Consider the following 19,353-nt stretch of genomic DNA (forward strand, 5'->3'; position numbering starts at 1 on the left):
GATGAATGATAAAACATGAAAAGTGCTTGTTGGATGGTATTTGAGTTGTGCTATTATGGCCTTCAAATTATATTAAAACAAATACAAAGACAAAGGAACATATAGGTAAATAATGTGTGTCTCGAACCCAGGTCTCTGGCATGGGAGATGGGCACACTAACAAAGACTGCAGCCTGCACGGCACCTACCCGCTGGCCTCTGTTGCACAAGCTCATTGGCATTTGATGCTACAGAAACCAATCATCTGCGCCATGTAGAAAACTGTGATTGCCATGCCACTGCATTAAAAGTTACAACATTATAAAACAACATTACAACATTAAAAGTTAATTGGGGAGTGGGGGGGGGGGGGCTGCATGGCTTAAAGCTAGTCATTGTATCGATAGGACACAGGAGACGAGAGATCCAAGAGCAGTGTGTTTAATGGGTATCCAAAATAATCAATATCCGAAACAAGCAGGGGGTCAAAACCATGAAATCAGTCAGGAAACAAAACAAACAGGAAACTAGAAACTAGAGAACACAAGGGAACGCGAGGAAACTGGGTGACGGAGAAGTCTTTCAAGGCCGCATCATTATATCCCAACCCTACCGCCAAGGTCCAGAACTCTTGTGCCACACCACCCACCTCATTCCCCTTTTGACGGAGGATGGTTAATTTTAGGAATCTTCTCCTCCGCTCCTCCATGCTGGCTGGGGAATGGACACAAAATCCCACACCGCTGGATCTGATCGGATGGAGTCCTTCTGTAACGATAGGACACAGGAGACGAGAGATCCAAGAGCAGTGTGTTTAATGGGTATCCAAAAATCAATATCCGAAACAAGCAGGGGGTCAAAACCATGAAATCAGTCAGGAAACAAAACAAACAGGAAACTAGAAACCACAAGGGAACGCGAGGAAACTGGGTGACAGAAAATAAGGACTCCATGAAACAGAATGAAAACAGACCAGTATATATGGACAGGTGATGACGATGAAAATGAAGACAGCTGAGTGCAATAGCAGGTGTGCAATTAACTGTGATGAAGGGACAAAGCTATGTGGGAAATGTAGTGTCTGCGGTGAAGTGCCTATGGGGAAGTGAGACCACTAGTGGACACCCAGGGAAACACAGACCAGACACCGTGACAGTCATCTATTGCTGTGTGTACCTGTTCAACTAACCATATATCTATAATATAGTGGCTTCACTAACAACTGTGTATTTGGATTAGTTGCTGAGGGAATTGAGTGGACAGTTGTTTTTCCTGCTTGTGTAATATGTTTATTGCCTTTAACAAATAAAATAATGGAAGAGTACCAGAACAGAACATGTATCTTTTCTATTTTCAGAAAATAGCTCTACTTACTTTAAGCTACATTAACATTAGCTCATTTAGTACATCAAGAATGAGCAATTATAGAATCAGAATTATTACTTTTACAGCACTTACAGCTCATTTACTACACATGGTCAATGTAATTTCTATATACAGTATGCTAAAAGTTTTATCATTTTTATTTTGAACATGAAGAAAAAAACAATATATATAAATAATAGTTATTAAATACTGTAATAATGTTGTTCATTGTTAATTTATGATACTAAATGCATTAAATGTTAACAATTAAACCTTACTGTAAAATGCAAGAAACAGGAAAAGCCACCTGTTTGATAAAAACAATAAATGTTTTGTATGAGGATACTGAACAGTTATCCCATTCTCTGAAGAGGACTGTTGTCTTTTACAGTATATGTTTCATGCAGCATATGAATCTGACTTTGCCTGTGTTTGCTTGATTTGGTTTCTGTCATGTGACCTTCTCCTATAAACAGAGTTGATGCCAGAATTCATGCCAATTCAGAATGGGTTGCAGGTGTTTGTTTGCTCGGTGTAAGAATTTGACAGGTTTGCACTGGTTCCCCCTAGATGCTGACAGAGCTAGATTGTGGCTGCAGGCGGTGCGTTGGCCATCAGCTCCTGACACATCAAGAATGTTTGTGTGTAACAAATTTGTTTCGTGGGAGCGCTTTTACAGACATCAGGACGTTGGCATTGCTCATGGAGGTAATCTCCAACGAGAAGACGCTGAACGAAGTCCAAAATATCTTTCCATCCCTACAGGGCAGCCAGTAAGTGTCATAATAGCCATAATCTTGTCTATCTTGCTGTCATTTGTTATTTAACAATGAATAAGAATAAAGTTATTATTAAAAATGACATAATAAAACACCTGTTCAGATAAACCAGGTGTGTTATTTTTCTTTCAGTTTCACTTGAGCTGCTGTCTGGAAATATTGGAGTTTTGCCCAGAGACCGCAGCTGAAGGAGGAAGTCTAAATATGGTCATTGGTGAAATGAATTTATCGTGACATCACAAAACAAGCAGCAGCCACGCTTCCGGGTTCTTCACGCAGTCAGATTAGAAATGGCTATTCAGAGCAAATGCAATTATAATCAAAATTGTAGTTATGTTAAGCCTATAATGTCATTTTTTTGTTAAATAAAGGTTATTAGAACACCTATGTTTTATAGTGAGGAAATGCCCATTGTTTTTAAACTCCAAAAAATATTTAGCTGGAAATGTAGAAGATTGTTAATTAATTCTGGTGATGTTAACATTTCAAATAACATTTACTGTGAATTTATGAATGTTTAAAAAAAATGTTAAATGGGTATATCTTAAAAAGTGAAATAATCTTGTTGTGTTCAGAATTTTCATTATTATCGTTTGACATATCATGATGAGGCCTTAATAAAGCTTTTGTAGTTTTTGATCTGTCAGCTCACCCATTATATTTATGAATGTACATATAATATTTTAACATATAATATATTTCTAAATTAACTTTAATATGATGTTATACACAATCTTTTTCAACATTTGAATTTGAAAGACTTACCAAGAGAATGAGTTGCTAACAAGCAGAACATATGAGTCATCTGGTTCAACTGCACCTCTGCTAATGCACGCTTTTGTTCTCTTTACTGTACCCTCTTTTTTGCTGTCTTGTACTGAGAAGCAACAGAAGATTTTGAATGGTTTGTGTTCCTTCTTTATGTTTCGGGCTATAAATGTAGCTTGTCTGGTGTTTTCTCATGTTTATATCTTAATTGTTAAAATCAATTAATCAAATCTTTTTGGAAAACCTGTATAACAAATAAACATATTTTCAATAAAACAGAGATATTTAACTTAGTGGTGTTTTGTTTAGGGGTGGGCTTAGGTAGGAACCTTCTATACAGTGGCAGTCGTGGCCTAATGGATAGAGAGTTGGACTTGTAACCCGTTGGTTGCAGGATTGAGTCTCAGGTCTGGCAGGGATTCCACTCTAGGTGGTGGGAGTGAATGTACAGCGCTCTCTTCTACCTTCAATACCACCTTGAGCAAGACCCTGAACCCCCAGCTGCTCCCTGGATGCCACAGCAAAATGGCTTCCCACTGCTCTGGGTGTGTGTGTGTGTGTGTTTACTACTGTGTGTGTAAGTAAGTCATTTTAATATATAAAGCACATTTACACACAGCGCAAAACTGACCAAAGTGCTGTACAATGAGTAACTAAAAAAGACAATAAAAAATAAAAACACACAGAATCAATAATCATAATTATATGAAACATGAATAAAAATAAAGCCTTCAATATAAGGGCACACGACACAGAAATACAGAAAACAAACAGAAGTATCAGGTTAGGGAACAAGGAAGACCAAGGAATAAAAATGAGTTTTTAACCTGGATTTGAATGCAGCAATGGAGGGGGCAGATCTAATATCCTGGGGGAGCCCCGTGAGCACGGCACAAGCAGGGGCCCTTTGTTTGAGGATCTCAGTGACCTTTGAACTGAAGTGTGCACTTAGATGGGTTAAATGCGGAGCACAAGTTCAGAGTGTGTGTCAACAGATGTCACTTCTTCTGTACAACCCTTTTAGAGATTTAGTCCATCCGATTTGGAGCAGCCCCAATAAAGACCCATGTAGCTGAAGAAAGTTTGAATGTATTTTGGTGTCAGTTCGTTTTCTGCTAAAACCATAATCCACATGAAATATAAAGGGTTGCATTTAATCACATACTTCAATGCATCAGATTTTTTGTAATAATAATAATAAAAAAAAAAATATATATATATATATATATATATATAAAAATATATAAAATGTAATTAAAGCATAAAATATTTAAATTAATATCTAATCTGACATAACCAAACACAACTAAAATCCAGGCCTGGTCCTCTCTCGTCCTTCACTGTCGTTGCTCCTGTTTTATATCCTTCCAATCTCCTCCGTGGGACTCGAGACCGGTGGGTAGAGCAGGTGTCGGTCATTTCTCAATCACTCCACCGGCCTCGCTTCGTTCCCACGGCTCTCGACCCCGCCCCACTCGTCACATGCATATTTATGTGTTAGGCTTACTTTTTATAATCTAATAATGCTTTACTATAGGCCTATTTTTATATACCCAACTATTTATACTTATATTTATTATACATGTTATTTGTTTAACTTATGTTACATCTATCCAAATTCCTTTGGATAGATGTTCCACCCATGTGACTGACAGGTAAAGCGACCAATCACATTTTGTTTTGTGCCATTTCATTTTGTCATGTTTAGAGGCATGATAATGTCCCCACATTAGCAGACCAGTGTGTAAAACTCTTGGACATATTTATACATTCTGTGCCATGAATTTTTAATATTTCACATACTTTTGAATGTCTGAGGCTGAGACTACTCTTACGTACATAGTCTGTCATGATCACATTAATCCATTATTTTCTTAAGTAATCTGCATCACATATCTCACTTTTTTAGCCGAGACTGGAAAGACTGGTAAAACCAGCAAAACATTCCAAACACTAGCTAAAGTCACTTCTTTAATTTGTAGTTGAAAGTTTGTAACACTCAACAACAAGATCATACCCTAAAGTGCGGGATTCATTCACTTACAGAATGAAGTCTCTTGTGTGTCTTTTGTCATATTTGACAGCTGTTCATGCAGGTAAGTCAGTTTACAGCTATTCTTGTGATCATGATGTGCACATGGGCCCCTTGACTATATACTACCCTGGGGCACGCATGAGAGGGGGTATCTTGGGTTCTTATTAATTTTCCTGTCTCTGGCTAGATTCCATAAACTAAATGGTTCATATTACATGAGTAAATCAAATTAAAGTTTCAGAGATATCTTAATTTGATAATAATTTCAGTAATATCTTTATTTGATAATAACTTAGTTTGTTTCAATGTTAAGTATGTATTTAATCTCATTATACAAAATGCCAAAAGAGTGTTATTTTTTATCCAACAAAAAGGGGAACTAAAAAGGGGAACTTAATGTTTTACAGTGTTGAAAATAAAAAATATTTCTTACAAAATAATTTAATTATGTATTATGCCACTATACATTCTTTTTTGGGGAGAGTAGATTATCTTTCTTTCTTTATTTATTTGTTTATAGCAGGTGAGACAGACAGAATCAAACTATTTTTGGAAGTCTAGGTCTATGACATCATAGGTGACATTTGACGTGTACTTCCTCTTTTAAAAGCACAGGTATACAGCAGACACATCAGCCTTGGGCTATAAACCCAGATTTTGCACATAAATTTGATCAAATAAATCTCTGAGCAAATCTGGTGGAGAGACAGAGAAGGTTATTTAATGAAGGGGAGTTATTCAAAGTAATCCAAAATACAAACAAAGACTTGACTTGGCATGAACAGACTTGAACAAACTTGGCTAGGCATGAACAGACTTGACATGGCATGAAAAGACTTGACTCAGCATGAACAGACTTGACTTGGTATGAACAGACTTGAACAGACTTGAACAGACTTGAATCGGCATGAACAGACTTGAACAGACTTGACTCGTTATGAACAGACTTGAACAGACTTGACTCGGTATGAACAGACTTGAACAGACTTGACTCAGTATGAACAGACTTGACTCGGCATGAACAGACTTGACTTGGTATGAACAGACTTGACTTGGTATAAACAAACTTGAACAGACTTGACTCGGTATGAACAGACTTGACTCGGCATGAACAGACTTGACTTGGTATGGACAGACTTGACTCGGCATGAACAGACTTGACTTGGTATGAACACACTTGAACAGACTTGACTCGGCATGAACAGACTTGACTTGGTATGAACAGACTTGAACAGACTTGACTCGGCAAGAACAGACTTGAACAGACCTGACTCGGCATGAACAGACTTGAACAGACTTGTCTTGGCATGAACAGACTTGAACAGACTTGACTTGTTATGAACAGACTTGACTTGGTAAGAACAGACTTGAACAGACTTTTCTTGGCATGAACAGACTTGAACAGACTTGTCTTTGCATGAACAGACTTGAATAGACTTGACTTGGTATGAACAGACTTGACTTGGTATGAACAGACTTGAACAGACTTTACTCAGCATGAACAGACTTGACTTGGTATGAACAGACTTGAACAGACTTGACTCGGTATGAACAGACTTGAACAGACTTGACTCGGTATGAACAGACTTGTCTTGGCTTGAACAGACTTGAACAGACTTGTCTTTGCATGAACAGACTTGAATAGACTTGACTTGGCATGAACAAACTTGACTCGGCATGAACATACTTGAACAGACTTGACTTGGTATGAACAGACTTGAACAGACTTGACTCGGCATGAACATACTTGAACAGACTTGACTTGGTATGAACAGACTTGAACAGACTTGACTCAGTATGAACAGGCCTCACTCAGAATTAAAAGGCTTGACATGAACAGAAACAATATAAAAAAAAAGCAGAAAACCAGAAGCAAAGAAACATAAACAAGAAGCAAAACCCAAACCCCACGTTACAGGTTACAACATAATCCAGCATTCTACATTAAATTATTATTATACGATATCAAGATACATAATGCATATGGCATAGTTGTGTTAGTAGTTTGCAATTTTTAAACAACACTGTTCCTCATCCAAGTTCTTTTAGTTTCGAGACTACTGTAATGTTCTACTGATGGGACTCCCAATTGTGGCCAGGATCAAATAAAAATTTTTGCAGCTGACTTTTAGGACAACTACTGGAACAGCCCCTCCATACTTCTTTCACTTTTTCACACTAAAGAACTGAGACCTGGATACCCTAAATGAGCAGTTATAATCAAACATCTTACTGGTTTTTATTATTTTTTTTATTTAATATATTTTTTTTAATGTATGATTTGGCTAAGTAATAAAAATGTGTCTGCTTAGTCAGAAAAGGTTATCCTTGCCCATGTTCCCACAGGTTCTCACTCACTAATGGTTTTTGCCTCATACATTGCTGGACAGACACAGTTTCCTGAGTTCACTCTTGTGCTGATGTTAGATGATGTGGAAGTGATGTACTATGACTCAGTATCATTGAAAGCTGTCCACCGCAGTCAGAGTAATTCAAGTGATGACAATGCGGGTGGTATATTCAGTGATATATATGACATCATGAAAGATCGGACATTTTATCTTAAGGACCACCATAATTGCACAGATGGTAGGTGCAACCCTATCAATTTTGGTATTACCATTACATTTTTGTTGTTGCTGTTGTTTTTGTTTGTTTGTTTTTGGGAACATATCTTAGAGTTATATAACAATTATCACATTATGGCTCATAATAGATTTTCTCAAGCTGAATTATTATTAGAAGCTAAATTATTATTAAATAAGTAATATTTGCTATTATATAATCATAAAAAAGTGTTTTATTTCAGTATGCCAGTGAAAACTAATCTGTTTGATTCCTATCCATTTTAAGGTTTGCATGTTTATCAGAAACGTGTTGGATGTGAATTGCTTGACAATGATCAGCCAGGTTTGTTTCTTTCATTGGATGCTTTTAATGGACAAAATACTGAAGAGTTCACCTTTGATGTGGTAAAAAGAACTATGCAAATTAATTTACCATGGATGAGAATAAAAGGCATGGGTCAGATGGAATGGATTCATGTGAAGTTTCTGTATGAACATATTTATCATCCTGTTTGCATGAAGACTTTGCGGGCGTTCCTGGAAAAAGAAAAGAACACTGTGATGCGAAGATGTAAGTTAGCATTAGTTTAAATAAAAATTATAGTTCACCTATATAGCACAAGAGTTGTAATGAACTACTGTAGTTATGCTTTTTTTGTTTTGTCTTTATAAAACATATTTTATTCCAGGTTTAACGATTTAAGATATAATTAAGAATATGAACATAAAGTAACTGAAAACAGCATGACTGACAGTGAAGACAGTGGGTCCTATTTTAATGATTTAAATGCAAAGTGTAAAGCGCACGGCGCAGGTGCACTCAGGGCGTGTCCAAATCCACTTTTGCTATTTTAACGACAGAAATGTATTTATTTACTTATTTAATTAGCCTACAAAAAAAAATTCTTATGCATTGCATTGCAGACTTTAGACCAGGTTTGAGTTGGTCTATGGCGCAGCTCCTTAAAATATGCGCCAGCAATGCTCCTGAACACACCTCTTTAGACCAGCATGCCCATGGGCGCACAAATGGGCTCAAATGCATTTGCTAATTACACGACGTGGCGCTGGAGGGGAAAATGCGAAGGGCGCCCGACTGAAACTAGAAAACACACTTGCGCTGCGCCTTGCATTGCATTGCGCCGGGTGTATTATAGGGCCCTAAATGTTTAGGATATTTTACAAAGACTCTGAAATTGTATATAATTATGCATATAATTTTGTCACATAACTGTCCACTCTTTCTAACCTTCCTTTCCAAAGTGAAACCCAAAGTCAGACTCTTTAGAAAGCCTCTTACAGACTCTCAAGGGCTTCAGATCAGCTGTCTGGCCACTGGTTTTTACCCCCGTCATATTAATCTGACCCTGTTCAGAGATGGTCAACCTGTGGATGATGATCAGATCACAGGAGGAGAGATTCTGCCCAACGGAGACGGAACATACCAGATGAGGAAGAGTTTGGTGATCAATGAAGAAGAGCTACATGACACATATTACAAATGCACAGCAAACTACCTAGACCTGGACAACAAACTGGACATTGCTTTTGGTAAAGAAAACTAGTAAACAATCATTAACACATTTTTTCATACATGGACAACGTGTTCAGTTCACATTTATTTGTATAGTGTTCATCTGTGGTCCAACAACTAAGCTTGTTCCAGCTGTAACAATGCAAATCTGTTTCTTCATATAAATTGTTTCCTCATATAAGTCAAAATCTAAATCTCAAAAGTTTAAACATTTATTTTCTGATTGGTTTTCTTGTTTATTACCACAGATGAGGATCTAGAAAAATTTGACTTTGGATCCTCTGCTCTGTCTATAATTATCAGTGTGCTGCTGTCCATGTGTGTGGCTGTTTTCATCATAACTACATTCATCCAGTGGAGGAAGAGACGAGCTGCTGGTAAATGATCTGTAGAAAGTTTTCATTCTTAAAGAGCAGGTCATATGGGTTTTTGAAAAATATCTCTATTGCAGTTTAGAATGTAGCTATCCTTAAATGAAAACAACCTGCAAAGTTTTTAATCAAGAAAGTGCATGATAAAGATATTTTCTCTCAAAAGAGATCGAGAGTTGGTTCTGAATCGCTTTAACGAGTTGTCATATTTTTGAATCTTTTGCCTGTTACCTGTAAATGTCACTGGTTAACACATTTGTATAATCCCCACCTGCCCGCAAAATATGAACAGAGTCTGACCTTCCCACGAATACTTCCGCTATTAGTGTGTTTACATGATGTTAAGAAGACGCTGTGTTCAAGGATACCAAAGAAATACAATTACAACCTTTTGTTGCGTGCATATCATTTTACCAAGAACTGCTTATCTAATCTTGGCTTTTATCTTCATTGGTTTATAATCTTCTTTCTAAGATTGGACTAATACGTTATGTACATTTTTAACTGAGTGCTTTAAAAATGTTTTTGTGCTAATATGTTAAGTATACCTAGTGCAGCTTTAGATTCCAGGTAAAGCACATGTCTAACTAATGTAGTGTAGCACACAGACTTTATAATCATTGTGAAATCGGTATTTGTCAGTCGTTTATTATGTGTGATGTCACAAAGGCACCATTTTGAAGGTATCATTGCATTGAGTAATGAACTGAAAGTGTACAGAGCCATGCAGTAAAGACTGATTAAATTGTTATACTGGAGAAACAGATGCAAAGTAGATACGGTACCAAGATAATCTCAGCAAATTTTTTCAGAACCGTAATTTATATAATTTGTCACAAATGATTAACAATTAACACAGATCCATACTACCTGACACAAAAAGTTGAGTGCCACCAGCATCACTGCCTCCAACCTTATTGGATATAGGGCTAACATATCCATTAAGTGTTCACAGTTTAGCAGTTAAGCTTTAGCTGTGGGCACGATTCGATTTTTTTTATGTCATTATTTTAAGAACGGATTGTAGCACTATATTATTGTTTTATGTAAAGGTGCTTTGTCAATGGTAGCGATTGCTAACTGGCTAAATGACTCCTCTCTGATCCAATCACAACAGGCTTGGCCAGCTGACCAATCAGAGCAGATTAAGTTTCAGGAAGGGAGGAGTTTGCTCCGAACTTGCTTGGAACTAATCATCTCCTAATTATCAGCAAATGACTCTAATATTAAATGTATATTCTGAGAAAATTACAATGTTTTCTGACCTTAGATGCTCTTAACCCTGTTGTAGGGCACTCCAACACAATATTAGGACACTTTAAAATACCATATGACCTGCTCTTTAATGCTTTTAGAGAAAAGCAACCTAAAGTTTATTGCACCTGGGAAAAAAATAACAGGCTAAACAAGATCAAATAAAATAAAAAAGTTAACCTTTATCATGGTGTAACTTTTCTTCAAGGACCAGTCTCCAGTACTTCACATCAAATTGGATATTCACCTACTTCAAGTAAGTTTCTTAGTGTTTAGTTGAAATGTACAACCCGAATTCCAGAAAAGTTGGGACGTTTTTTAAATTTTAATAAAATGAAAACTAAAGGAATTTCAAATCACATGAGCCAATATTTTATTCACAATAGAACATAGATAACGTAGCAAATGTTTAAACTGAGAAATTTTACACTTTTATCCACTTAATTAGCTCATTTAAAATTTAATGCCTGCTACAGGTCTCAAAAAAATTGGCACGGGGGCAACAAATGGCTAAAAAAGCAAGCAGTTTTGAAAAGATTCAGCTGGGAGAACATCTAGTTAATTGATATCAGGTCTGTAACATGATTAGTTATAAAAGCTTTGTCTTAGAGAAGCAGAGTCTCTCAGAAGTATAGATGGGCAGAGGCTCTCCAATCTGTGAAAGACTGCGTAAAAAAATTGTGGAAAACTTTAAAAACAATGTTCCTCAACGTCAAATTGCAAAGGCTTTGCAAATCTCATCATCTACAGTGCATAACATCATCAAAAGATTCAGAGAAACTGGAGAAATCTCTGTGCTTAAGGGACAAGGCCGGAGACCTTTATTGGATGCCTGTGGTCTTCGGGCTCTCAGACGACACTGCATCACTCATCGGCATGATTGTGTCAATGACATTACTAAATGGGCCCAGGAATACTTTCAGAAACCACTGTCGGTAAACACAATCCGCCGTGCCATCAGCAGATGCCAACTAAAGCTCTATCATGCAAAAAGGAAGCCATATGTGAACATGGTCCAGAAGCGCCGTCGTGTCCTGTGGGCCAAGGCTCATTTAAAATGGACTATTTCAAAGTGGAATAGTGTTTTATGGTCAGACGAGTCCAAATTTGACATTCTTGTTGGAAATCACGGACGCCGTGTCCTCCGGGCTAAAGAGGAGGGAGACCTTCCAGCATGTTATCAGCGTTCAGTTCAAAAGCCAGCATCTCTGATGGTATGGGGGTGCATAAGTGCATACGGTATGGGTAGCTTGCATGTTTTGGAAGGCTCTGTGAATGCTGAAAGGTATATAAAGGTTTTAGAGCAACATATGCTTCCCTCCAAACAACGTCTATTTCAGGGAAGGCCTTGTTTATTTCAGCAGGACAATGCAAAACCACATACTGCAGCTATAACAACAGCATGGCTTCGTCGTAGAAGAGTCCGGGTGCTAACCTGGCCTGCCTGCAGTCCAGATCTTTCACCTATAGAGAACATTTGGCGCATCATTAAACGAAAAATACGTCAAAGACGACCACGAACTCTTCAGCAGCTGGAAATCTATATAAGGCAAGAATGGGACCAAATTCCAACAGCAAAACTCCAGCAACTCATAGCCTCAATGCCCAGACGTCTTCAAACTGTTTTGAAAAGAAAAGGAGATTCTACACCATGGTAAACATGCCGCGTCCCAACTATTTTGAGACCTGTAGCAGAAATCAAAATTGAAATGAGCTCATTTTGTGCATAAAATTGTAAACTTTCTCAGTTTAAACATTTGCTATGTTATCTATGTTCTATTGTGAATAAAATATTGGCTCATGTGATTTGAAAGTCTTTTAGTTTTCATTTTATTAAAATTTAAAAAACGTCCCAACTTTTCCGGAATTCGGGTTGTATAAAAATAACTTAATACAATGTTATTTTTCTCTTTTTAGTTTCAGAACAAGAAAAAACTTGAAAGATTTATGGCCTCAAATAAATATCTTGTACAATACTATTTCCTGCTACTGCCCATTCAGGTCTTGCAAGTGGGTTATGCCATTACAGCAACCATCTCAATATGTATTTCATTAAAAGCTCCAGAAAAAGTTATATATGGTACTGAAAGACTTTTTAAAATTTTCATGACTGCATTATACATGTCTTATTATAATACAATTTCAAATAAATTTTCCTTTAAATTGTCAAATTTTACTTGCATGGATATCACTTGCAGTCATCTCAGAAACCTGAAATTTTAACTGTGCATATAATCAACCACTGTTTTTTAGAATAACTTTATGCAAAACTAACTAATGGCAAAAGAGAGATAATATTTAAATAATCTAGATTTCAGTCAATATTTCAGTAAATATGTCCATCATTGTGTGTGTATTTTGAATGGTAGTTCCTTTCTGCAGTTGATCAGGGTTATGGGGTGGCAAAGCATCTTCATAGGAATACACACACACACACACACACACACACACACACACACACACACACATACATGTTTGTTTTTGTGAAAAGTGGGGACATCTCATAGGCGTAATGGTTTTATACTGTACAAACTGTATATTCTATCACCCTACACCAACCCTACACTTAACCCTTACCCTCACAGGAAACTTTGTCCATTTTTACTTTCTCAAAAAAACTCATTCTGTATGATTTATAAGCGTTTTGAAAAATGGGGACATGGGTTATGTCCTCATAAGTCACCCTCTCCTTGTAATACCTGTGTCATACCCATGTCATAATACAAAGTTGTGTCCTGATATGTCATACACACACACACACACAATACAATACAATACAATACAATACAATACAATACAATACAATACAATACAATACAATACAATACAATACAATTAAATTAAATTAAATTAAATTAAATTAAATTAAATTAAATTAAATTAAATTAAATTGGTAAAGAAAAATTAAAAGAAAAACGTCAAGTTAAAAGATTGGTAGGATATAAGAACCATTTACCTGTTGAGTGTGTGCAGACAGTTTGTGTAGTTTGTTGAGCTTCATAAAATCAGTAATGAGGTGCTTTGATGGTTTGATCAGAGAACCATTTTAGGATAAAAGGGCTCTTTAGGAAGATATGGTTCTTAAAATTACTGTGTGTAAAGAACCTTATCTTTTATGTTTTTAAGTGTATCATATGAAATGAATATTATCAAGAGTATTAAATCTATGAATCACCTACTGTAAGACCACCTTGACAGAACATTTGTTATTTACAAAAAAAGAGGTTGAGAGAGAGAGAGAAAAAATTATGGTGGATGCAGTGTACATCACATCTTTGTATGGTCAACAAACTACAGTGCTAAACAAATATGACTATATATATATATATATATATATATATATATGTAAATGAATTACTCCGGGATATTGGTTTGTTTTAACTCAAAGGGAGTGTCAGCCACATTAAAAAAGTTTAAGTCATTTGTGGATTAATGCGAACTGGTTCAAAAAGATCCGGTTACATCGAATGATTCGTTTGCGAACCGGATATGACAAACTGCTTTATTTTAACTCTCTCACAACAGACACGGAAGAGATAAAGCTGAATAAAGTCATAGTTTATGCTATTTTTGGACCAAAAAGTATTCTGGCGCTTCTGAATCAGTTACTGTAAGTATGTTTTGTTATTAGTTTAAGTATTTGCTATTGACTGTTCAAATGCGGAGTTTTGTGCATTATGTGTGTGTGTGTGTGCGTGTGTATGAACGAGAGAGAGAGATTGAGACAGGGTCACCCAGTGGAGTCAGCTGTCTTAACCGTCAGTTAATCACTGTATCCGTCACGCGACTCTGCTCCCCTTTCGGGCTTGAACTGAGGGTAAAACTAAGGACATTATTAACTTGTCTTTACATTTATTTTAAAAGCTGAAGCTTGTGATTATGGAAAGGAGAGATATATTTCCAATGAGTCCTTGTGGTGTTCGGCTAATCACAATGAACTGGGTCACTTGGCCATTTAGAGCAGACTGCGCTTGTCGGAAGGAGGGACTTTGTAGAAAACGATGCGTTTGACAGAGGCGTGGCATAGATGACCTACAATAGTGTACAGTATTTGAAAAATGCATTTGAAAAGAACATTAAAGCATGTCAACATATTCTGTTACATCAAATACACAAAATAATGATCTTTAATAAAAGCATCATATGACCCCTTTAAATCAAATGTTATCTATTTTGTTCAGATGGTAGTTTTGTTCATTGTTTTATTTATTTATCTATTTATTTATTTTATTTTTTTACCAAATGTAAAGTCCAGTTTGTTGTCCAGAATGAGGTGCTTCATTGTGCAGTTGTATTTATGTTCCTCGTGTAGCTCTTCTTCACTGATCACCAAACTCTTCCTCATCTGGTACGTTCCGTCTCCGTTGGGCAGAATCTGTCCTCCTGTGATCAGATCATCATCCACAGGTTGACCATCTCTGAACAGGGTCAGGTTAATGTGACGGGGGTAAAAACCAGTGGCCAGACAGCTGATCTGAAGCCCTTGAGAGTTTGGGAGCATCTTCCTCATGAGTCTGACTCTGGGTTTCACTACAGAAAAGGACAAAAAGTCTCTCTGTAGCAAAAATGCTTTTTTTTTTTTTTTTTTTTGCAGCAGTCTCACCTTTTCTCAACACATTGTTCTTTTTAAAATACAGATACCACCTCAAAACTGTAAGGAAAATTGGATGATAAATGTTTTTTGCCTTTTATTAGATAGAACAGAAGTTAGACAGGATCTGTAAAGGTTGGCGAGTTGGGACTCAAGCACGGGTCGCCCAATGTGCAACATGTCAACGTTCTGCCCACGAGGCTATTTCAACTGATAGATCTACACATAAACTACATCTAAGAATGTCCTACAAGGATGTTGTAAGCTCCTACAAAGATGTTGATTCAGGAACAAGTTTTACTTGAAATCACGCTCACCATGTTTTAACCCACAGACTATGTTTGAAAAAAACAAAAAAAGAAACAATATTATATTATTATTATAATTATATTATAAGTATATTAATTATATTTTTATTGAATAAAACGTACTCCCTATCTACAGGCCTTGTTGTTCTCATATCATATATAACTGTGATGTTCTACAAAACAACAAGATTTAAAACACTTTTTTACTTACTACTGTAAATTAGATAATTTACTGAAATCCGTTTTCTCTCTCCATTACATCACCAGTGTAAGCTTCATGGTGAAAGCTTCTACATCACTCTTGTAAGCGTAGTCCATAGTTACAATAAAAATTTATCTTAAGTTTATCTTGTGGTTTATTTGGGGGAAAAAAGCAGGGGCCGTTTCATCCCACTCTACCCTATGTGTGAAAACAGATTTTTTTTTTTTTATGCCACTTAAGTCTTATTTTAAGGTTGTTTATGTATTTTACTGATCAGAAATTTATTTGCAGTTCATAGAGAAAACATGTTGGCATATAAGCTCTTTCAACTGGTTTAATGCACACATGTATCAATGGACTTATTAATTAAATAAATTAAATTAACTTACCTGCATTGATAACTGTCAAGAATGTCTTTAAATACACAAGTATAAACATTATTTCAGTGATTAAACCTGATGTACAGACATTTTCTCTTAACAAAACATTATTGTCTATTGTTCCTTAGCAGCAGTTTAAAGTTCATTTGGCACATTTTCAGCAGGGAACAAAGTGAAGTGTTTTTCACCTACATGTGGAAAACAGACAACAGGGCGTGAGACAGAACAGACAATGCAGCCTAAGCAATAACTAAAACTAACTAACTAACAAAAGTCTTTGGCTAAGCCTAATTAAATTGTTGACAGTGGTCCTAACTGAATGAAGCAAAGTCAAATAAGATCAATCAAATAACTAAACGGAATCACTGTGAGTTCACTAATAGCCAGCAGTGGGACAAACTAGCCTGCTAAATGCAAATTTAACATACTCTATGTTCTTTGCAACTTACTAAGCTAGAATTTTTACAGTAAAGTGCCCAGTAAACACTCATCACCACAATAGCAAACCCTGAAACTTCAACATTCTGTAACAAAGGACCTTAATTACTAGGGTGTACTCACAGCAGGCGTTTTGAACCGAACATTATCAGAACATTAAACAGTTTGCCGCTTTTTCCACCTTGCTCCAGAAGACATAAAGTATTGCTTAATTTCAACATAGTTTACCCTTCCCATAAAGTAATCTGAAAGGCATGCTTATTTTCAGTTAATTGCAACAAATATTATTCAAACAAATGGATTAACTAAACATCCCTTTTACACATTTAAGAGGATGACCACAATACAATTAGGTTATGACAAAATATTAAAGAATTGAGTCAATTAGAACTAAGAACTATGTTTAGAAATGTAAGATGAGACACAGATACAAATCTCACTGTTTTACCAGCATCTCACAACCCCAGTGAACTGCAAATCAGCTTTTCTTTGATGTGTTTTATCTTAAGGGGAGAGTGAAAATGGCTCAGTAAATTTTTTTATTGAGCACTAAGGTGTGTCATGTAACACTAGACGAGCGCTGTGTGAACAAAAGCCAGATCTTATGCCGTGTCGAAGTGATGACACCGGATGTTTTGAAGGAAGATCAACGTTAGTTCCTCACTTTCCGTGCTGACGTCGAGATTGTTCGCTTGCTTCAATGAAAGTATAACGTGCCTAACGTTTTTGACTCGTACATTACACTTCACGCCCTGATGTCACGTGTCGTTACGGGATCTTTACAGGTTGTGTGTGAAAGCATGCACATATCCCGTGTAATCACTGGCAGTGTGAAAGTGCAAAATCTAGCGACCCCGGGAACAATTGCCGGAACACTTTACCCGTGTATTTGCCGGAATGGCAGTGTGAAAGGGGCTTAGGTGTGAAAAACACACATACAGTGTAAATACTTCTCCAAAAATGATGATGCAATTTAAATTTTCCCTTTCTCTTTGGAGTGTTACAAGCTTTTGGTGCATACAGAAGATCTGTAAAGTTGCAAAGACTAAAGTCTCAAATCCAAAGAGATATTCTTTATAAAATGTAATACTTGTCCACGCCCCCCTAAAATGGCTCATTTAAACATTGCCCCATGTCTACGTCACTATGTGGGAAGATTTGCATAATACTGCCCAAATGTTCACGAAAAAAAAGAAGGCGTTACTTTGATTCTCACTGTATTATTGTTGCTGACGCCACCATGTTGTGAAGATGCTGTGTGTTTCATTGTAAATGTAAAACTACTTTGACCTTCCAAAAGAGGACGATATCTGCTTCGTCATGCCTGGAGCTGATCCATGCTGGTCGCTGAGGAAATACATCAACTTTGCATTGTGGATCGCCAGATCGGCTTTAACTGTGGACGAAATGGAGTCCAGCCCGGGGTCATCACATGTGGTTGCCACAAGCACACCAGCTGCTCCTTCGTCGAATCTGCTAGCTGCGCTGTTCTCAAGTCCGCCGGCCGTTCCTCACTAAAGCTCGCAGTCTGCAAGCTTTTTATGTAAATAACATCTTTTACATGGTTTAACTGTGTCTTTCTTATTCAGGATTCAAGAAGTCACAAAGTGATTACTCTCTTACTGCATGTGAGTACACTTTTTATGAAGTAATATGAATGCAGCATGTTGGTTAATTTTGGAAATAACTACCATTTTTCCCCCTTCATTTCACCCATGATTAAACATGACAAGTGAGTCTATTGTCCTATGTTTAAGTCAAGACAACATGCAAAACTTTACAACATAAAAATGGGCCTATGTGGTCTGAAAGCATATTGTTTAATTTTTAAGGTTCAGATCATCTTCTCGTCTGTTATTGACCATTCTAAAATCTGTGATGTCGTTGATATTTTGTGTATTTTATCCGTTTTTATAAGGCTTTCTTTTGTATGGTGATATGTCATGTTTTGTCTGTTCTGCAGCACTTTGGTCAGCACTCATTTTGCTTTTATGGTGCAATATAAATAAATAAACCTTACCTTGACCTTGACACAAACCTACCGTTTTCCATCACAGAGGACTGTGACTGACTGCAATGCATCGTAATTTGGACTACTTTTTGTACTGTTTTTGAAATCATGCTTTTGTTTTATTGTACATATTCTTAAGATACCTTTTACAATCTTCTGCAAAAAGCTGCAAAATGTGGTCAGACCTGATAGTACTGAAAGCAAAGGTTTGCATACTATCATAACATACAGATATGTTACACTGAATCACTTTTCTCAATAAATAATGAGTTGACTGTTCCTAAAATATTACAATTTATAGCTTTGCAATGAATGTGTGGGCATTGGGCATCCTGCATCATACATATTAATGAACAATATCACAATATCGATATAAAAGGCACCCTCTATAGTGCATATTTACCTGTTAACCCTTTGCTTTCGACTAGAAACCTAAATGTTCTTACATTCTTATAGTTTTACCAAGCTCTGCTATACTAATTATTTAAGTAGTTTTCAAACACAACACATCTTAGCCATTTGAAAAATAACTGTATAACAGTGCTATCTTTAGCCTGTGGACTGTACCCTTTGTTTTTCTGTGTGGTGGCTTTTTATTTTCACTGTCAGGGAAAAATCTAGGAACCATTTTACAACTGGACCAACTGGATGTCTAAGATCAGCAGCTGTATCCAGCTTATCTGATTGCATTCTTTTAATCGTAGAGGCAATATAATGATTAAATTGGCACACTTTATAATGGAAAAAATTATACAGTACAGTGTTGGTAAA

The 19,353-nt window shown here is 36.5% G+C and overlaps 2 protein-coding genes across 2 annotated transcripts; one reads left to right on the plus strand and one right to left on the minus strand.

Moving 5' to 3' along the window:
- Nucleotides 1-4,826: 4,826 nt before the first annotated feature.
- Nucleotides 4,827-12,669, plus strand: LOC132097135 (major histocompatibility complex class I-related gene protein-like). Its single transcript, XM_059502760.1, has 7 exons — nt 4,827-4,987; nt 7,273-7,515; nt 7,780-8,064; nt 8,757-9,044; nt 9,276-9,404; nt 10,861-10,908; nt 12,570-12,669. The coding sequence occupies exons 1-7, from the start codon at nt 4,939-4,941 to the stop codon at nt 12,590-12,592; spliced, it is 1,065 nt and encodes a 354-aa protein (XP_059358743.1). The 5' UTR covers nt 4,827-4,938; the 3' UTR covers nt 12,593-12,669.
- Nucleotides 12,670-14,874: 2,205 nt separating this feature from the next.
- Nucleotides 14,875-15,273, minus strand: LOC132098262 (hereditary hemochromatosis protein homolog). The gene is made up of 2 exons (XM_059504434.1): nt 15,256-15,273; nt 14,875-15,182 (listed from the first exon to the last, which is right to left on the minus strand). The coding sequence occupies exon 2, from the start codon at nt 15,160-15,162 to the stop codon at nt 14,875-14,877; it is 288 nt and encodes a 95-aa protein (XP_059360417.1). The 5' UTR covers nt 15,163-15,182; nt 15,256-15,273.
- Between the last annotated feature and the right edge of the window lie 4,080 nt (nt 15,274-19,353).

Source organism: Carassius carassius, chromosome 21, assembly GCF_963082965.1.
Source record: "Carassius carassius chromosome 21, fCarCar2.1, whole genome shotgun sequence".
Lineage (NCBI taxonomy): Eukaryota > Metazoa > Chordata > Actinopteri > Cypriniformes > Cyprinidae > Carassius > Carassius carassius.